At 40.6% G+C, this 14,112-nt stretch overlaps 1 protein-coding gene across 2 annotated transcripts in view; it reads left to right on the top strand.

Moving 5' to 3' along the window:
* Positions 1–884: 884 nt before the first annotated feature.
* UPF3A (UPF3A regulator of nonsense mediated mRNA decay) overlaps positions 885–14,112 on the top strand; it is a 105,241-nt gene continuing 92,013 nt past the window's right edge. For both annotated transcript variants that reach the window (XM_033949559.1, XM_033949558.1), the window contains exons 1-3: positions 885–1,045; positions 10,222–10,328; positions 11,845–11,951. In XM_033949559.1, coding sequence (XP_033805450.1) covers positions 902–1,045; positions 10,222–10,328; positions 11,845–11,951 — 358 coding nt within the window. In that variant the 5' untranslated portion in view covers positions 885–901. The remainder of the gene's footprint in view (positions 1,046–10,221; positions 10,329–11,844; positions 11,952–14,112) is intronic.

The raw sequence follows: 14,112 nt of genomic DNA, 5'->3' as shown, positions 1-14,112 counted from the left end.
AGGCACACTGGCTTCCTGTCTGACAAAATTACTTACAAAATTCTCCTCTTGGTTTTTAAGATTAAACTCACCCACTCCCCATTCTTTCTTGATAAGTATCTCATTCCTTATGCCTCTCCCTGGGCTCTGAGATCCGCTGATCTTAACCTATTGACTGTTCCATCTCTCAAAGATCTTTTCTGTACTTGAAACTTTATCTTTTCTGTCAAAACAACCACTTTTATAAAGTGACCTCCTTCCCCTCTCCCCTTCCTTTCCTATCTCCCTTTTATTTTTTTGACTTAGATGTAATTTTAAATCTTCCCCTCCCTCAGTGCCTATCGTACCTACTCTGTCCATATCTTTGTCTGGTTTTTATGTTCCCCTATTTATTTATTTTATTTCTATTATTGCATTTTTTAAACTCTAATTTTAGGAATTGTGAACCGTCCAGATATTTGTTTGATGGTCGGTATATCAAATAAATAAACTTGAAACTTGATACTAGATGAGAAGGAAGGAGAACCAGAAAGGAGAAAATGGACTGGAGAGGGAGAAGGGTGGGTGAAATAGAAGATGAAAGGAGGGAGAGGATAGAAGGGGATGGGAGATAAAATAATAGAAGGAGATTAAAAATAGAAAGGCAGGATAATAAAAGAGTTGAGAGAGAGACTAGGCAAAAAGAGAAGGAGGGAAGAAGAGAAATGGGAAAAAACCCAGAAAGTGAGACGGATTAAGGTAAAGATAGAGGAAGGGCGGGAGAGAGAGAGAGGATGGGAGGGGAAAGGCGGGAGAGCCGGCATTATTGCAGCCGAGCAGGCGCGCGCAGGCCTTTCCGTCTCGCGCGGTTTCCGTTTTTTTTTTTTTTTTGTTTGTTTTGTTTTGTTTTTTCGCCGGCGCTTGCCCGCCGGTGGCGGCCGCCATGAAGTCTGAGAAGGAGTCGTTGGCACGGGGCAGGGAGAAGCGGCTCGTCGAGCTCCATTTTCGAGCCCCTCCATCGCCCCGGGAGTCGGAACAGCAGCTGCCCTGCAAAGGAAAGGAGGAGAAGAGAGCGGCGCTCACCAAGGTGAGGCCCGTCATGGGCCGCCCCCTCCCTGGGTCCAGGCCTGCTCTGTCCCGAGTGCTTCAGCACCACGGACAGCAGCCAGTGCGGGCGCAGATTTGCACGGGAGACCGGGGCTCAGCAATCACGAAGGGGCGCGCTTTTGAAGGCCAGCTTTGATGTTGTTGATGATGATGATAATTATAAGTAAAATTCTTTTTCCACCCCAAGTTGCAGTCTGAAATCATAGGAAGTGGAATGAGATGGGCTAGAGAGGCAACGGCTGTATCAACTATTTGCCTCATATAGCATCAGCTGTTAGGCAGAGGGGAAAGGGGGCAGGAAAAGAGTTTGGTTAGCCCCCGTCCAAGTCTAGTATGAGTTTTCTGGTTATTTTATTTTACTTACTATTGAGTTTCCCCCATTGTTGCTTTTGTTCTGTTTTACATTTACTCGTGTATAATCCATTTTTTTAAATATTGTAAACCACTTGGGAATGGCGGTATATCAAAACACTTTTAAAACCGACAACTAACCTCCTCACTCTCTGCAAACAAGAGGCTCGCTCTCCTTTAGCAGATACCACATTTCTGTAGTGTTACTAGATGTATCCAGTGCTCTACATCTACTCATAAGAAACAGTCCCTACATAGCATCATGAGCATCATGCTGGTTCATAAGCAAATGTCTATCAAGCCCATCCTTCAGTTTCGGACAATGGCCAGTCTGGGTTCAAAGTAACCCAGCAGAAGCTTAAAGAAAAGCTTCATTTCTTGTTCCTCACTCTTAGGCTTTCCCAAATATATATGGTGACTAATAGTTTATGGACTTTTTCTCCAGAAACCTGTCTAAATCTATTTAAAATCCAGTGGTGCTGCCTTGACTACTTCTAGAAATAAATTACATAGTTTATCTGTGCATGAGTGAAAAAATACTTTTGGCTCATCCCATGAGTACCATGGGCTAAGCTTATTCTCTAGTCCAAGAGTTGGTACAAATTATTAGGGCAGCAACAGAACCCCATCTCTATTCACTGATGTCCACCTTTCCTCCTAAAATTCTAGTAAATATGTGACGTTCAGTATGACTGACATAATATGTAGGGGATTATTATTATTATAATTTGTAGCCTGCACACCAAATTAGTGTACACAGCCAAATAGAGAGCTACTGTATTTTTATTCATCTTATTGAGGTTATATGCTGTAGGAAAGGCAACTCCCAATTGTTTTCCTTCTAAATTTGATGGTTAGCAGGTGCCATAGGCATGACTTACTCCATGTACTTGCAAAAATACAACATGTGGGATAAAAAAATCCTACCGTACTTTAACTGGACTATCCCAGCTCTGCAGTACCATTCGAACTTGTCCCCATATGGATAGTCCCTACTCTTTGGATAGGCAAAACATACAGCGAAATAAGTCAGAGGCTGTGAATTAAAATCAAGCCCTGACTAAGATTAAAATAGGTGAGATTAGTCTCACTTTTCCTACACCTATATTTTTGCCTTCATTGACCTACATTATATTTCTATCTGAACGAGTGACTAATAACAATTTTAATGAACTTAATACCCACATGTATACAATATCCTAATTTATTTTCAGTACTAGCATATTTTGCATAGTTTGATGACCCACTTTTGTTTCTGGATTGTACAAATGTTTTCCAAGGGGAAGAACAGGAGGAGAATTAGAAGGGGCAAAGGAAGAAGTCAGAAAAGAGTAGAAAGGTAAGAGGAGGTATAGGAGAAATAAAAGTAAACAGGAAGATCAGGTGTGCTATGGGGGATCTGAAAAATCACAAAATCACTGTATTGGTGAACCAGTTAATTGAAAGTTTTGATATTAATTTAATTGAGACACATATAAAGAGAAATCAACTCCTCATACAGTCAGGAGCATTGAAGGGAAAAGTCCCAGGTACTATTCATTAAAGATTTTCTATAGTCACAACATTAGAAAATTTTTGAATAAATTAAACCTTATCTATGTGATATTCTTAAAATATTTATGTGAAAGGAATACTTTTTACTGATTTTGTCAATTGAAATTGCTTTTGAAGATTTAATAAGCCTACATTCATGCTGGCCATTTCACCTAAACAACATCACCACCATCTAGTGATTATCATCGTAGTACATGCAGATGCCATTTTGCTTTAAACATAAATAGTAAACATGGTTTTTAGTCAGAAGGATCTGATCCTTATTAAAATTCTGTATCTGGCAAATGTTATGATTGTCATAGTCTGCTACAAGAGGATATAGAAAAGAGGTAGAAGAGGGTAAGTATAGACTATATTTTGAAGGGTTCAGCTGATTGCAATTCAGAAAGCGGCAGGGCCTTAGTTCACACTGAAGAAAACATAATGACAAAGAACTTGTGCTAGGTCTAGAGGATGCACCTAAAGCTCATAAGTTCATTTGTCAAATTAGTTAAGCAACTGGCATTTCTCAGTCAATGGTTTTTGGAATCATCTGCAGTAGTCTTGACCTACAGTGTCATAAGCTGGGTGAACACAACAGCTAATCGAAAACAACTGCATTACTCATATGATGCAGTCACAGCAACTCCTTTGCAAGTTTCCTCCACATGTTGCTGGCTTCATTTGGTTTACAGATGAAAATTTTTTTATGGTTCAGCCACCTATGAACACTCAAAATGGTCAACTTTATGCATATAGTAAAGAAGCATGATATTGCTGCCAATTGTTTCTGCGCACTTGTTCAACGTTCAGCAAATCAGTCATGGTCTCCATTGGAGTGTTCAAAATAGAATGCATGGAGCTTTTCTTCATCAACCCAAATGCAAAGATTAATGGCAAGAACTATTGTGAAGTTTTACTATCACAGCAACTTCTAGCGACCATTTAGTATATTGCTGGCAATGTTTATGTGTTTCAGAAAGAAAGTGCACCTGCTCATTGTTTTCATGAACCCATCCAGCTGTTACAGAGAAGGACTCCAGATTTAATTTCACTGGACTCGTGACCCTCTAACAGTCCTGATCTGAACTCTGTTGATTAAAGGATTTGGGATCTTAGGCATTAGCATGTTTATGAAAGATCAATTTGTGACACTGATGACCTCAAGCAGCATCTGGCTGAGGTGTAGGTCAATTTAAGTCAGTGTGTCAATGATGCTGTGGTTGATCAGTGGAGAAAATAACTCCAAGCATGTATTCATGTCAATGGGGACCATTTTGAATATTTGTTGTAGGGTTATTTTATTGCAACCTTATTCTGGATGATATATCTATTCTAAACTAAATTAAACTAAACCTTAAGTTTATATACCACATCATCTCCACGGAAGTAGAGCTCAGCACGGTTTACAAGAACTTAAAAATGAGAAAGAGTAGGAAAAGGTTTACATAAGTTTATAAGTTGAGTGGAAAAGTAAGGGAAAAAAGAAATTACATGTTAGAGAAGAGCCAGGTTTTTATTGCTTGCGGAATAAATGGAGTGAGCTCAGGTTCCGCAGCGGGATGGTAAGGTCATTCCAGAGACCTGTGATTTTGAATAGAAGTGATTTTCCCAGTTTACCTGCGTGGAGAATACCATGTAGGGAGGGGAAGGATAGTTTTAATTTATGGGCGGTCCTGGTGGAGTCAGGGCATGAGGAGTTGAAGGAAAGTGGGATTAGGAAAGGAAGGATGCTGTGAATAATCTTAAAAGCCAGGCAAGAGCATTTGAATTGGATTCTGGAAATCACTGGGAGCCAGTGAAGATTGGCCAGGAGTGGGGAGACGTGGTCAGATTTACATTTTGCAAAGATCAGTTTGGCTGCTGTATTCTGAATAAGTTGGAGTCTTTGGAGGCTTTTTTTTGTTAAGCATAGGTAAATGGCATTACAGTAGTCAAGTTTGGAGAGGATGATGGATTGGACAAGGACAGCAAAATGTTTTTGGCGGAAGCAGGGTCTTGCTTTCCTTAGCATGTGGAGGCTGAAAAAGCATGATTTTGTCAGGGAGTTGAGGTGGTCGTTGAGGGAGAGAGAGGAATCAATAATGACACCAAGGACCTTGCTTGAGAACTCAAGGTGTAAGGCAGCGCCTGAGGGTAGTGCGAAGAGGGAGGGCAGGTGTTCTAACTTTGGGCCGAGCCAGAGTAATTTTGTTTTTGATTCATTTAGTTTCATCTGTACCGAGAGGGACCAGGAGTGGAGTCTCATTATGCAGGATGTTATGTTATTGTGGAGGTTGGTGAGGTTCTGGTCTGTTTCAAGAAGGACAAGGATATCATTGGCGTATGGGTAGATTGTTTCAAGGGGGGAAAGTTGGAAGAGCTTCAGTGAGGACATATAGATATTAAAAAGGATAGGGGATAGGGGTGATCCCTGAGGGACACCGCAAGAAGGAGACCAAGGAGTGGACATGGTGCCATTAGAGTTGACAGTGTAGGAGTGAGAGCGAAGGAAGTTTGAGAACCAATTAAGAACGGTGGAATCAATTCCTATCTCGGAAAGTTGATAAAGTAGTATGTCGTGGTGAACGACATCGAAAGCAGCAGAGAGGTCGAATTGTAACAGAACAGTGAATTTGTTTCGAGAATGTAGTTGTTGCACCTTTGATATTAGGGAGACAAGGAGGGACTCGGTGCTGAAGCTGGGTCTAAAGCCATGTTGATGGGGGGGAGAATGGAGAATCTCTCTAGGTAAGAAGATAGCTGGGTAGCGACTATGGACTCAAGCAGTTTGGTTAGGAGGGGGATATTTGCTATGGGGCGGTAGTTCGATGGTGAGGAAGGGTCGAGATCAGCTTTTTTCAGAAGAGGGGATAAGGCAATGTGTCCCATTTCTGTGGAGAACAGGCCAGATAGTAGGGCAGTGTTTACAAGATTGGTAAGGGAGGAGATGGCCTGCGCAGGAATTATCGTAAAGGTAGGATGGGAAAGGATCTAGGATACATTTGCAGGATTTCAATTTGAGACAAAGTTTAGAGATATGGGATTCGGAGGCTATTTCGAAGGCAGTCCAGGATCTATCAGCAGGGATAGGGTTGGAGTCGTTGGGAGGTAGAGAATTGTAAGAGATGGTTGGGGGGAAAGAACTTCTTATAGCAATGATCTTTTTGTTAAAAAATTTGGCTAGGTCGTTTGCGGATGGGGGAGAGAAGGGGAAGGTGGAGTTATTTTTTGAGGTTAAATTACGCCAGATGTTGAACAGTGTACTAGTTTGATTTTTTGATCTGGTGATTTTGTCACCATAGAAATTTTTCCTTGCTTTTGTCAATACCGTGTTGTAGAACTTGATGTTGTCTCTCCAGGATTGTCTGTCAGAAGGGGATTTTGATTTTTTCCATTTACGCTCCAGTGCTCGACATTTCTGCTTCAATTCCCTATGATATGGAAGATACCAGGGAGCTTTGCGGGAGTGGGAGATAGGTTTAGTAGAGAGAGGAGCGAGAGCATGGTAAGTGGATTCAGAAAGGGTTACCCAGTTGTGCCAATTGGAATCAGGGTCGGTATGGTCAGGAGAAGGAGGGAGATGGTTGAGAAATTGGGACCAGAACAGTTCACTCGTGATTTTTTTGTGGTAGGTGATATAGTTTGTGGCTCGGGGAGGAGTGCCCAGGTGGGACATGAAAATGGGAAGGCAGGCGGAGCCAAGAAGGTGATCAGACCAGAGGACATGTTTCCAAAGGACATCTTCAGCAGAAGTTTTGTGTTCAGTCAGGTCGAGGAAGCTGATGATGTCTAGAGTATGCCCCTTATCATGGGTAGGCGTGGGTGGAGGGGCAGTGAAACCGAGGGAGGTGAGGAAGTCTTTGAAATCGGTTGCATCCTTGTTGGTGTTATCATCTAGGTGGAGGTTGATATCACCAATGATCAATAGTCTTTGGAATTTTAGGAAGGCCCTTGTTATGGTCTCTAGGACGAGTTCGGAGGATTTGTTCCAGGGGGTGGGTGGGCGGTAAAGTAGCAGGATGCCTAATTGATCAGGTTTTGATAAAAATTATGCAGAAAGCAAGCTTTATATAGTTTTTTTAGTGAAACACAAGAGTGTGTGTGTATACAGGTTTAAGTAGAAGGCAGAAGTTTCCATTGCACCAGCCCTGAGTACAATTCATGGTATAATATGGCCTACTGTTAGATATCTGTGCTTTGTAAAATAGGCTTACACTATGACTCCCAGTTATGCACAAATACTCATACACAAATTATTATCCTTGTTGGGTGGCACTTCAATAGTCTGGTGCGCTTCCTAAATGGGGATAGCCCTAAAGGGAGTGTTGGCAATGAACCATTGCCAATCCCAGCTTTCAAAGTTCACTCACAGTTTACAACACTCAAACAGTCTTTGAGTTAAACTTGATATTATGACTTTATTCTCCAGCACAAAAGCATGCATTAGCAGCGAGGTAAAGAAAATATGAGCAATATTTCAAAAGTCAAAATAAAAAACAACAAGAACAGAAACTGCACCTTGAAGGTAGGTTTTACTATAGGCAGAGTGCCATGCCCAAGTCTCCTTTATAGTCCAGGCTTTCTTTCAACAAAAATATTCTTGCAACAAAACTCACACAGAGAAGAATATTTTCCAACTCATTTCATTGATGCTTTATCATAATGTTCGTTTCACTGGATCTGTTTTTAAACAGCTTGAGCCTCCAGCTCCTTAGAGCTGGGCAGGGAGAATTGCTGAACTTGCTTATTTAATGGCTTCTTAAAGCTCCCATAAATCTCTACCCAAGGTAAAATAGCAGATTCCTCCCAAAACAATCCTCAGCTCCTTGCTGAGCCAAAACAAACAGCAAAAGGAAAAAAAAAGTACACTTGAGAAACACACAACTGTTTCCTCTTCAGCACAGGTTTGTACCCATCCCCCAATCTGTGCAACAGGCACTGTAATTGCTGTCCTTTTCTTTTTCCTCTCCAATATACCTGGACTTATTGAACAACCTCCAAGTTTCAGTCCACACACTTTAGTCAAAAACATTCACAAGAGTTCAGGCAGGATCCTTGCAAAGGCAAAAACAAGCAATAATATGTCCCATTTTAACTCACATCCATGAACTCCATTTCAACCTCTCCTGCAGTAAGCTTAACTGCAACCTCCATAGGTTCCTTCTGATTTAAGGCTTCTGCTTGAGAGAGCTGAGCAGGCTCCATTTCCACATCATTACCTTGTGAAGGACCAAGTTCTCTCCCCAGGGAGCTTTTCTCCTCTGCCTCCTCTAGTGTGAAAGTTCCCAGCTTTTGAGAGTATGAGCCCCACCCAAACCTACATATACCTGGTCTAGGAACTTCAGCTCCCCCTCTGGTCATTCTGCAGATTACCAAGCTTTCTAAATATAGGGCACTGCTTTTGCTTTCTGGTCAAAGTTCTGCATGAGGCTGTTTTCTGCCTGGGAATATTTTCATCCTTACTATAACTCATCTCCTCCTACCAGGGTTCCTGCTCTGGGGCACATCTCTCAGGATAGGCAGCCAGATCTGTCAGGGAATGTGAGCTGGACTTTTGGTGAGCTTTTCTCACCCTAGAACTGGTTTTCCTTTGGTTTTTGAAAGGGACAAAGGCAGGCGCGGAGCCTGGTTGGTCACAACTTACCTTTAACAGGTGTTATCAAGCACATCAGGCAGATATTCTTACAACCCTTCCTCTTCCCCTAGTTGGCTTCTTAGCTTGTTTACTGAACTGATGGTCCCATGAGCCGGCATCAGGCGGGAAGGCACTCGCGCATGCATGGTACGGCCAGTCTTGAAACTTCTAGGAAGTTAAAGTGACAGTACATTTTTGCTCTGTCTGTACCAGGCTCTATGGATGACGTCACCCATTTGTGAGAATATCTGCCTGCTGTCCTTGGATAACACCTGTAACAGGTAAGTAACTGTGCTATACCTGCTCAAGAAGATGCAAATCTGTATGCATACTTTATGGGGCTGATATTGATACCACTTGAGGGAGATCAGCTAACTCCCATGCTCTACACTGAGCCCAGATATTCAATGCCAGGACATTTCCGGTGACCAGCATTGAATATCTGGTCTATTTTTGGCTAGTCCAAACTTAGAGCCCCTTTTACAAAGTTGCAATAGCAATTCTCCCACGGTAAATGCACCAAAGCCCATAGCATTTGAATGGGCTTCAGTGCATTTGCTGTGGGAGAATTGCTGCTGTTATAGTGGCCAAAGGCATACCAGCTATTTGGGTGGTCTAATTTGTTCGCTAAACCTGACTGGTCTGCAAATCAAGGTGTAGCCACTAAGTGCTAATGTGCAGCAATGATAGCCAGCTAGCTCCTGCTGAATAATAGCAGTTAGCCGACTATAAGCTGTTTAACTGACCAGGAACCATTCCAGACTGGTTAAATAGTGCTGAATATCGGACAGTATGTGTATACCCACATGTTATGTAAAATATGCACATACATTTTCCTAATTTTGGATCACAATTACCTAAATGTTGTGGGTGAAAGGTATTAATTATTTCTTAATGTATTTCAGCTTTATTATATTTTATTTCAAGAATTTCTGTTTGGCTCCAAAATATTGGTGATGTAAAAGTGAAAATTAATGAAGAATAATAATAAAATGCACATACATTTCACTTCTGCTCCTGTTCTTCCTAAACCATTCTCCTGGGAATGCCTAGGCACATACTTATGTGTGCATATTCAGCCATGCAATTTTATAAGAGCCCTGATGCACTTGTAAAACATGCTGTATAGGTGGACAATACTTTAGTGTACCTAAACAGAGAAAGCACATTGTCCACCTATGTGGTCTTTATAAAACAGCCTATTTGAAAATTCCCACACAGTTACATCTGCTTCAAGCCAGGCATAAGTTTATGTGTATAGGTGCCAGTGGGAGTCGGTGCATATGTTTAAATACGAGTACATGTATGAATCCCAGTTGCCCCCATTCTGATCGTTCTCCTATATTATATTCAAATCATATAAAGCAGGTGCTGTATTTTCTGAGTACCTACTTCCGTGTTTGTATTTGCTGGGGCTTATAAAATTACCTCCACAAAGCAGAATTATAAAGGAAAGAAAAGAAAGAATTGTTGTAGTGGAAATTTTTCAAATTTTAATAAGTGTCAATAAAGTATGCCAAAATATTATTGTACAATATCAATATCATATTCAACAATATAATATGCAATAATATTTTGATTCCTATTGAGTGTCTTCTAAAAAGGCGAAATCATGTTTGGATAACTGTTTATTGAAATTTTGTTATATATTGCAGGTGGTTATTCGTCGATTGCCTCCAACCATAACCAAGAAGCAACTGGAAGAACAATTACAACCTCTGCCTTCTCATGACTACTTTGAATTTTGCACAGCTGATCCCAGGTGAGAGAAGCAAAATTCCTAAACTTGAAATAAAAGTATGAGAAGGCAGATTTTAGATAGAAAATGGAGAGAGGAATTCACATGTCCAAGTCAAGATGAGGGGACTTACCATACTGTTTTATATGAGGCTCTTCCAAATATAGAGCCTCTTGTAAAATAGGTATAGGCCCACATAGCAAAATCCCTCTATGGACAGAGGAAGCAGTGATTTAAGCAAATAGCACATGAGGAAAACCATCAGACAAACTATCCCCCACATAGATGGAGCAGCTTTCTACAGTTGCTGCTTCCTCCTGAATAGACCTAAACCAGCATTGGTAAACCATCCCATGGACATCACCCAATGCCAGCTTCCTACCCCCCATTAGAACTCTAAAGTACCCCCCACTTTTCAAAACCCTTCTGCACCATACAACTTCCCCATTCTAGCAGTCCCTTCCATAACACCCCATCCTCAGGATCAGCACTCCTCTGTTGCATACACCTAACCCCATCATTTCAGCGTCTTCCCTCTTGTGCAGACCCTATCTTTGAGCAACAGCCTGACATGTGATGTCCTCCCCCAGGTTCAAACTCGCCTCTAGACACAACCTCCACAAGCATACCCCCACAGGAGCCCCCACCCTAACCTACTCCCTGGAACTACTGGGGATACCTGAAGTCTAGTGGGATAGGAGTGATACCCTCCTGCTCCTGCCTCATATCTCAGGCCATCCCTAGCAGTAATATCACAGTATTACTGCTAGGGATAAGGCTAAAACCACTGGATACCAAATGTTGGTAAGCGGTATATCAAAAGTTTAATAAACATAATGGTAATACCACAGTATTACTTTTGCCCATATATGGAAGCCTGACCCCCTAGGAGTGATATTACATCTAGAGATGTTGACAGCTATTTTGGATGGCTTGGGGCACAAGGCAGGAATAAATGGGCAATACTCCACCCCACTAGACACCAAGAACTTGTAAACCTGGGGAGTGAGTTAGGGGTGGGGGTGAGATTTGGCCTTCTGGAGGGGATACATTTCCAGAGATGAGGTGAAAAGTTAGAAATGAAAAATAAGAAAATAGGAGAACAATTCAAAATCGAAGCATGTTCATTAATATTCAAGTAGGGAGGTTTTCTGGATTGGTCTGGTAGGACTAAAAGAAAAAAAATTGGGTGGGGGGAACAAAATGTTTCAGCAAAATTTATTTTACTGTTTCTGAAGCAAAGCTGATTGAGACAATTTTTTCAAGCCCTTCATCAAATTTTTAATCTCTTCCCCTTCAATGTTAATTTGAACTGCCAAAACATTGGTCCAATTAGCCGCAATCTGTTCTGGATTCTAGAACTTATCTGGGTAGGAGCCGCTTCTACCTGGATAAGTATCATTGAATATCAGCCCCTTAATTATCATAGTTAGTTCCTATTTCATACTGATTTAGAACCATTGAAAACTGTCTAACCTCATTTTGATACTTAATTATCCTTAATTTAGAATAATAACAAAAATATCTTCTCTTGTTTCAGCCTTTATCCTCATCTTTTCTCAAGAGCATATATTAATTTTAGAAATCCTGATGACATCATTCTGTTTAGAGATCGCTTTGATGGCTATGTGTTCATCGACAACAAAGGTTGGGATATTTGTATTTTGTAATCCTTTCTGAATAGTATAGTATCAGCCCAATAGCTCAGAGTTAAAGCTAGCAAGAAAATAATCCAGAGTTAATTCTCAGCCTAGACTTTAGAGACCAACCAAAACTGCTTTTTATAGTTTGGGATGAAAATAAAGCTGCAACCGAAATTCATCACCTGGTGTCGGCCAAAGTTGAAATGAATTGATTGTATAAATGTGAACCAGTGAGGGTCACTGGGGATTGTCAGAGGATATAGTTTGCATTCCTCTGCTAAACTCACAGTATCCAAGTCAGAATCTAAGAATTCAAATAAGACCGCTTTGTACCTCCAAGCAAAATAGCCTGCATGCACATGGACCGTAGCTAATGAAAACTGAAGCTAAAAGCCATAGTGCTTTTACAGTGGTTGACTTTGCACTACAATCAGAGTGACAGCTGACATCATAACTCAAAAGAGAGGATAATTCCTAAGGAGATTATCATCAAAAATTTAAAGACTTAAATTCCTACTAAAATTTTGTATCAAAAGTATTTATTTGGAACACACTATTTACTATGGTCCTCTTTTACTAAGCCGCAGTGGAGATTTCTACCATGGCCCAAGGTGCTAAATGTTCCAATGCTGCTCCGGCGTTCATAGGAATTCTATGAGCATCGGAGCATTTAGTGCTCTGGCCCATAGTAGAAACTTCTTTTTTTTTTTTTTTTTTTAATCTTTATTCATTTTTAAACTTTCATCAAGTGTTTCATCAAATTCATAATAAACCTAAAGGATATAGCGGTATATAAGAAATAAATTACATTACATTACATTACATTATTAATTAGACCACTTGAACATCTTATCATTGTATCCTATAAATATAAATGTAACCCTCCCCCCACCCTCCCTCAAAGCCCATTATTCATTATAAGATCACAAACCCTACACTTGAAACCCTTCCCCCACCCAACATTAAGTGGTGTATAATTAATATAAAATTGACATTTAATCATGACAAAAAGATGTTAATGGCTCCCATATTTTAATAAAATTTTTATACTTTCCATTCTGTACCGCCAGTGATCTTTCCATTCTATATATGTGACATAACGAATTCCACCAGAAATTAAAATTAAGCCTACTATGGTCTTTCCAGTTATTAGTAATATGTTGGATGGCAACTCCAGTCATGATCAATAAAAGTTTATTATTACAAGATGATATCTGACTCTTTTTTCTCATAGACATTCCAAATATCACAGTATCATAAGATAACGCTACATGGTTTTCCAATAAACAATTTATTTGATCCCAGATTGAATTCCAAAAGGCTAAGATATGGGGACATTAATACAAAAGATGATCCAAAGTCCCTACACCCAGATTACAATGCCAGCATCTATTAGACAAGGAACTATTTAATTTTTGTAATCTAACTGGGGTCCAAAAAGCTCTATGTAACAAAAAAAAACCAAGTTTGTCTCATAGACACTGACATTGTACATCTCATTCTCCAAGACCAAACTTCTACTGCAGCTTAGTATAAGGGAGGGATGGGGGCATATGAACTACTGTGCAAGATCATAACTGAAATACTTGCAATGGCAGTACAAAAAAAAAAAGAATACAAATAGTAGTCCCCTTTCCAGACTATTTTTTAAATCTCTGTAGTCTAGTGGTGTTGTCAGGGTAGGAGTGATGCCCCAGCCATTCTGAGATCAATCAGGGCAGCAGTAACTGGGGATTATTCCCGCCCCCAACTACAGTGTTACAAGGGATTGTAAAATAGGTCCAAAAGAGCCTACTGGTGGGGGAAAAGGGGCAACTCCTCTGAGGGAGAAAGGGACCAAGTATAAATTGTCAGCTCCACCAAAACCCTGGCCAAAAATTAAAATAATCTTTTGGCTGAAATTGAAACTCGGCAGAAAAAGGATAATCAAAACTGAAATTTGGTCAGCCTATACCAGACTTCCAAGGTGGAGAAACATTCTGAAGGCAAAATTTGCAACCTAAGGAAAGGACAGCATAATTGTCTCTCAATAGGAATACTCATATGTCAAGCCAGGGGCATTCTTATCCAAGGTTCTAGAGAGAGCCCATCAGCTAGGGAATGTGAAACTGCTTTGTAGTGGAGGCAAAGGGAAAAATATGGGTATTCCAGATGAGCTATGAATG

This window comes from Geotrypetes seraphini, chromosome 6 (assembly GCF_902459505.1).
Source record: "Geotrypetes seraphini chromosome 6, aGeoSer1.1, whole genome shotgun sequence".
NCBI classification, from domain to species: domain Eukaryota; kingdom Metazoa; phylum Chordata; class Amphibia; order Gymnophiona; family Dermophiidae; genus Geotrypetes; species Geotrypetes seraphini.
Note: the sequence above shows the minus strand (reverse complement) of the source record. Positions and strands in the feature narration are given on the sequence as shown.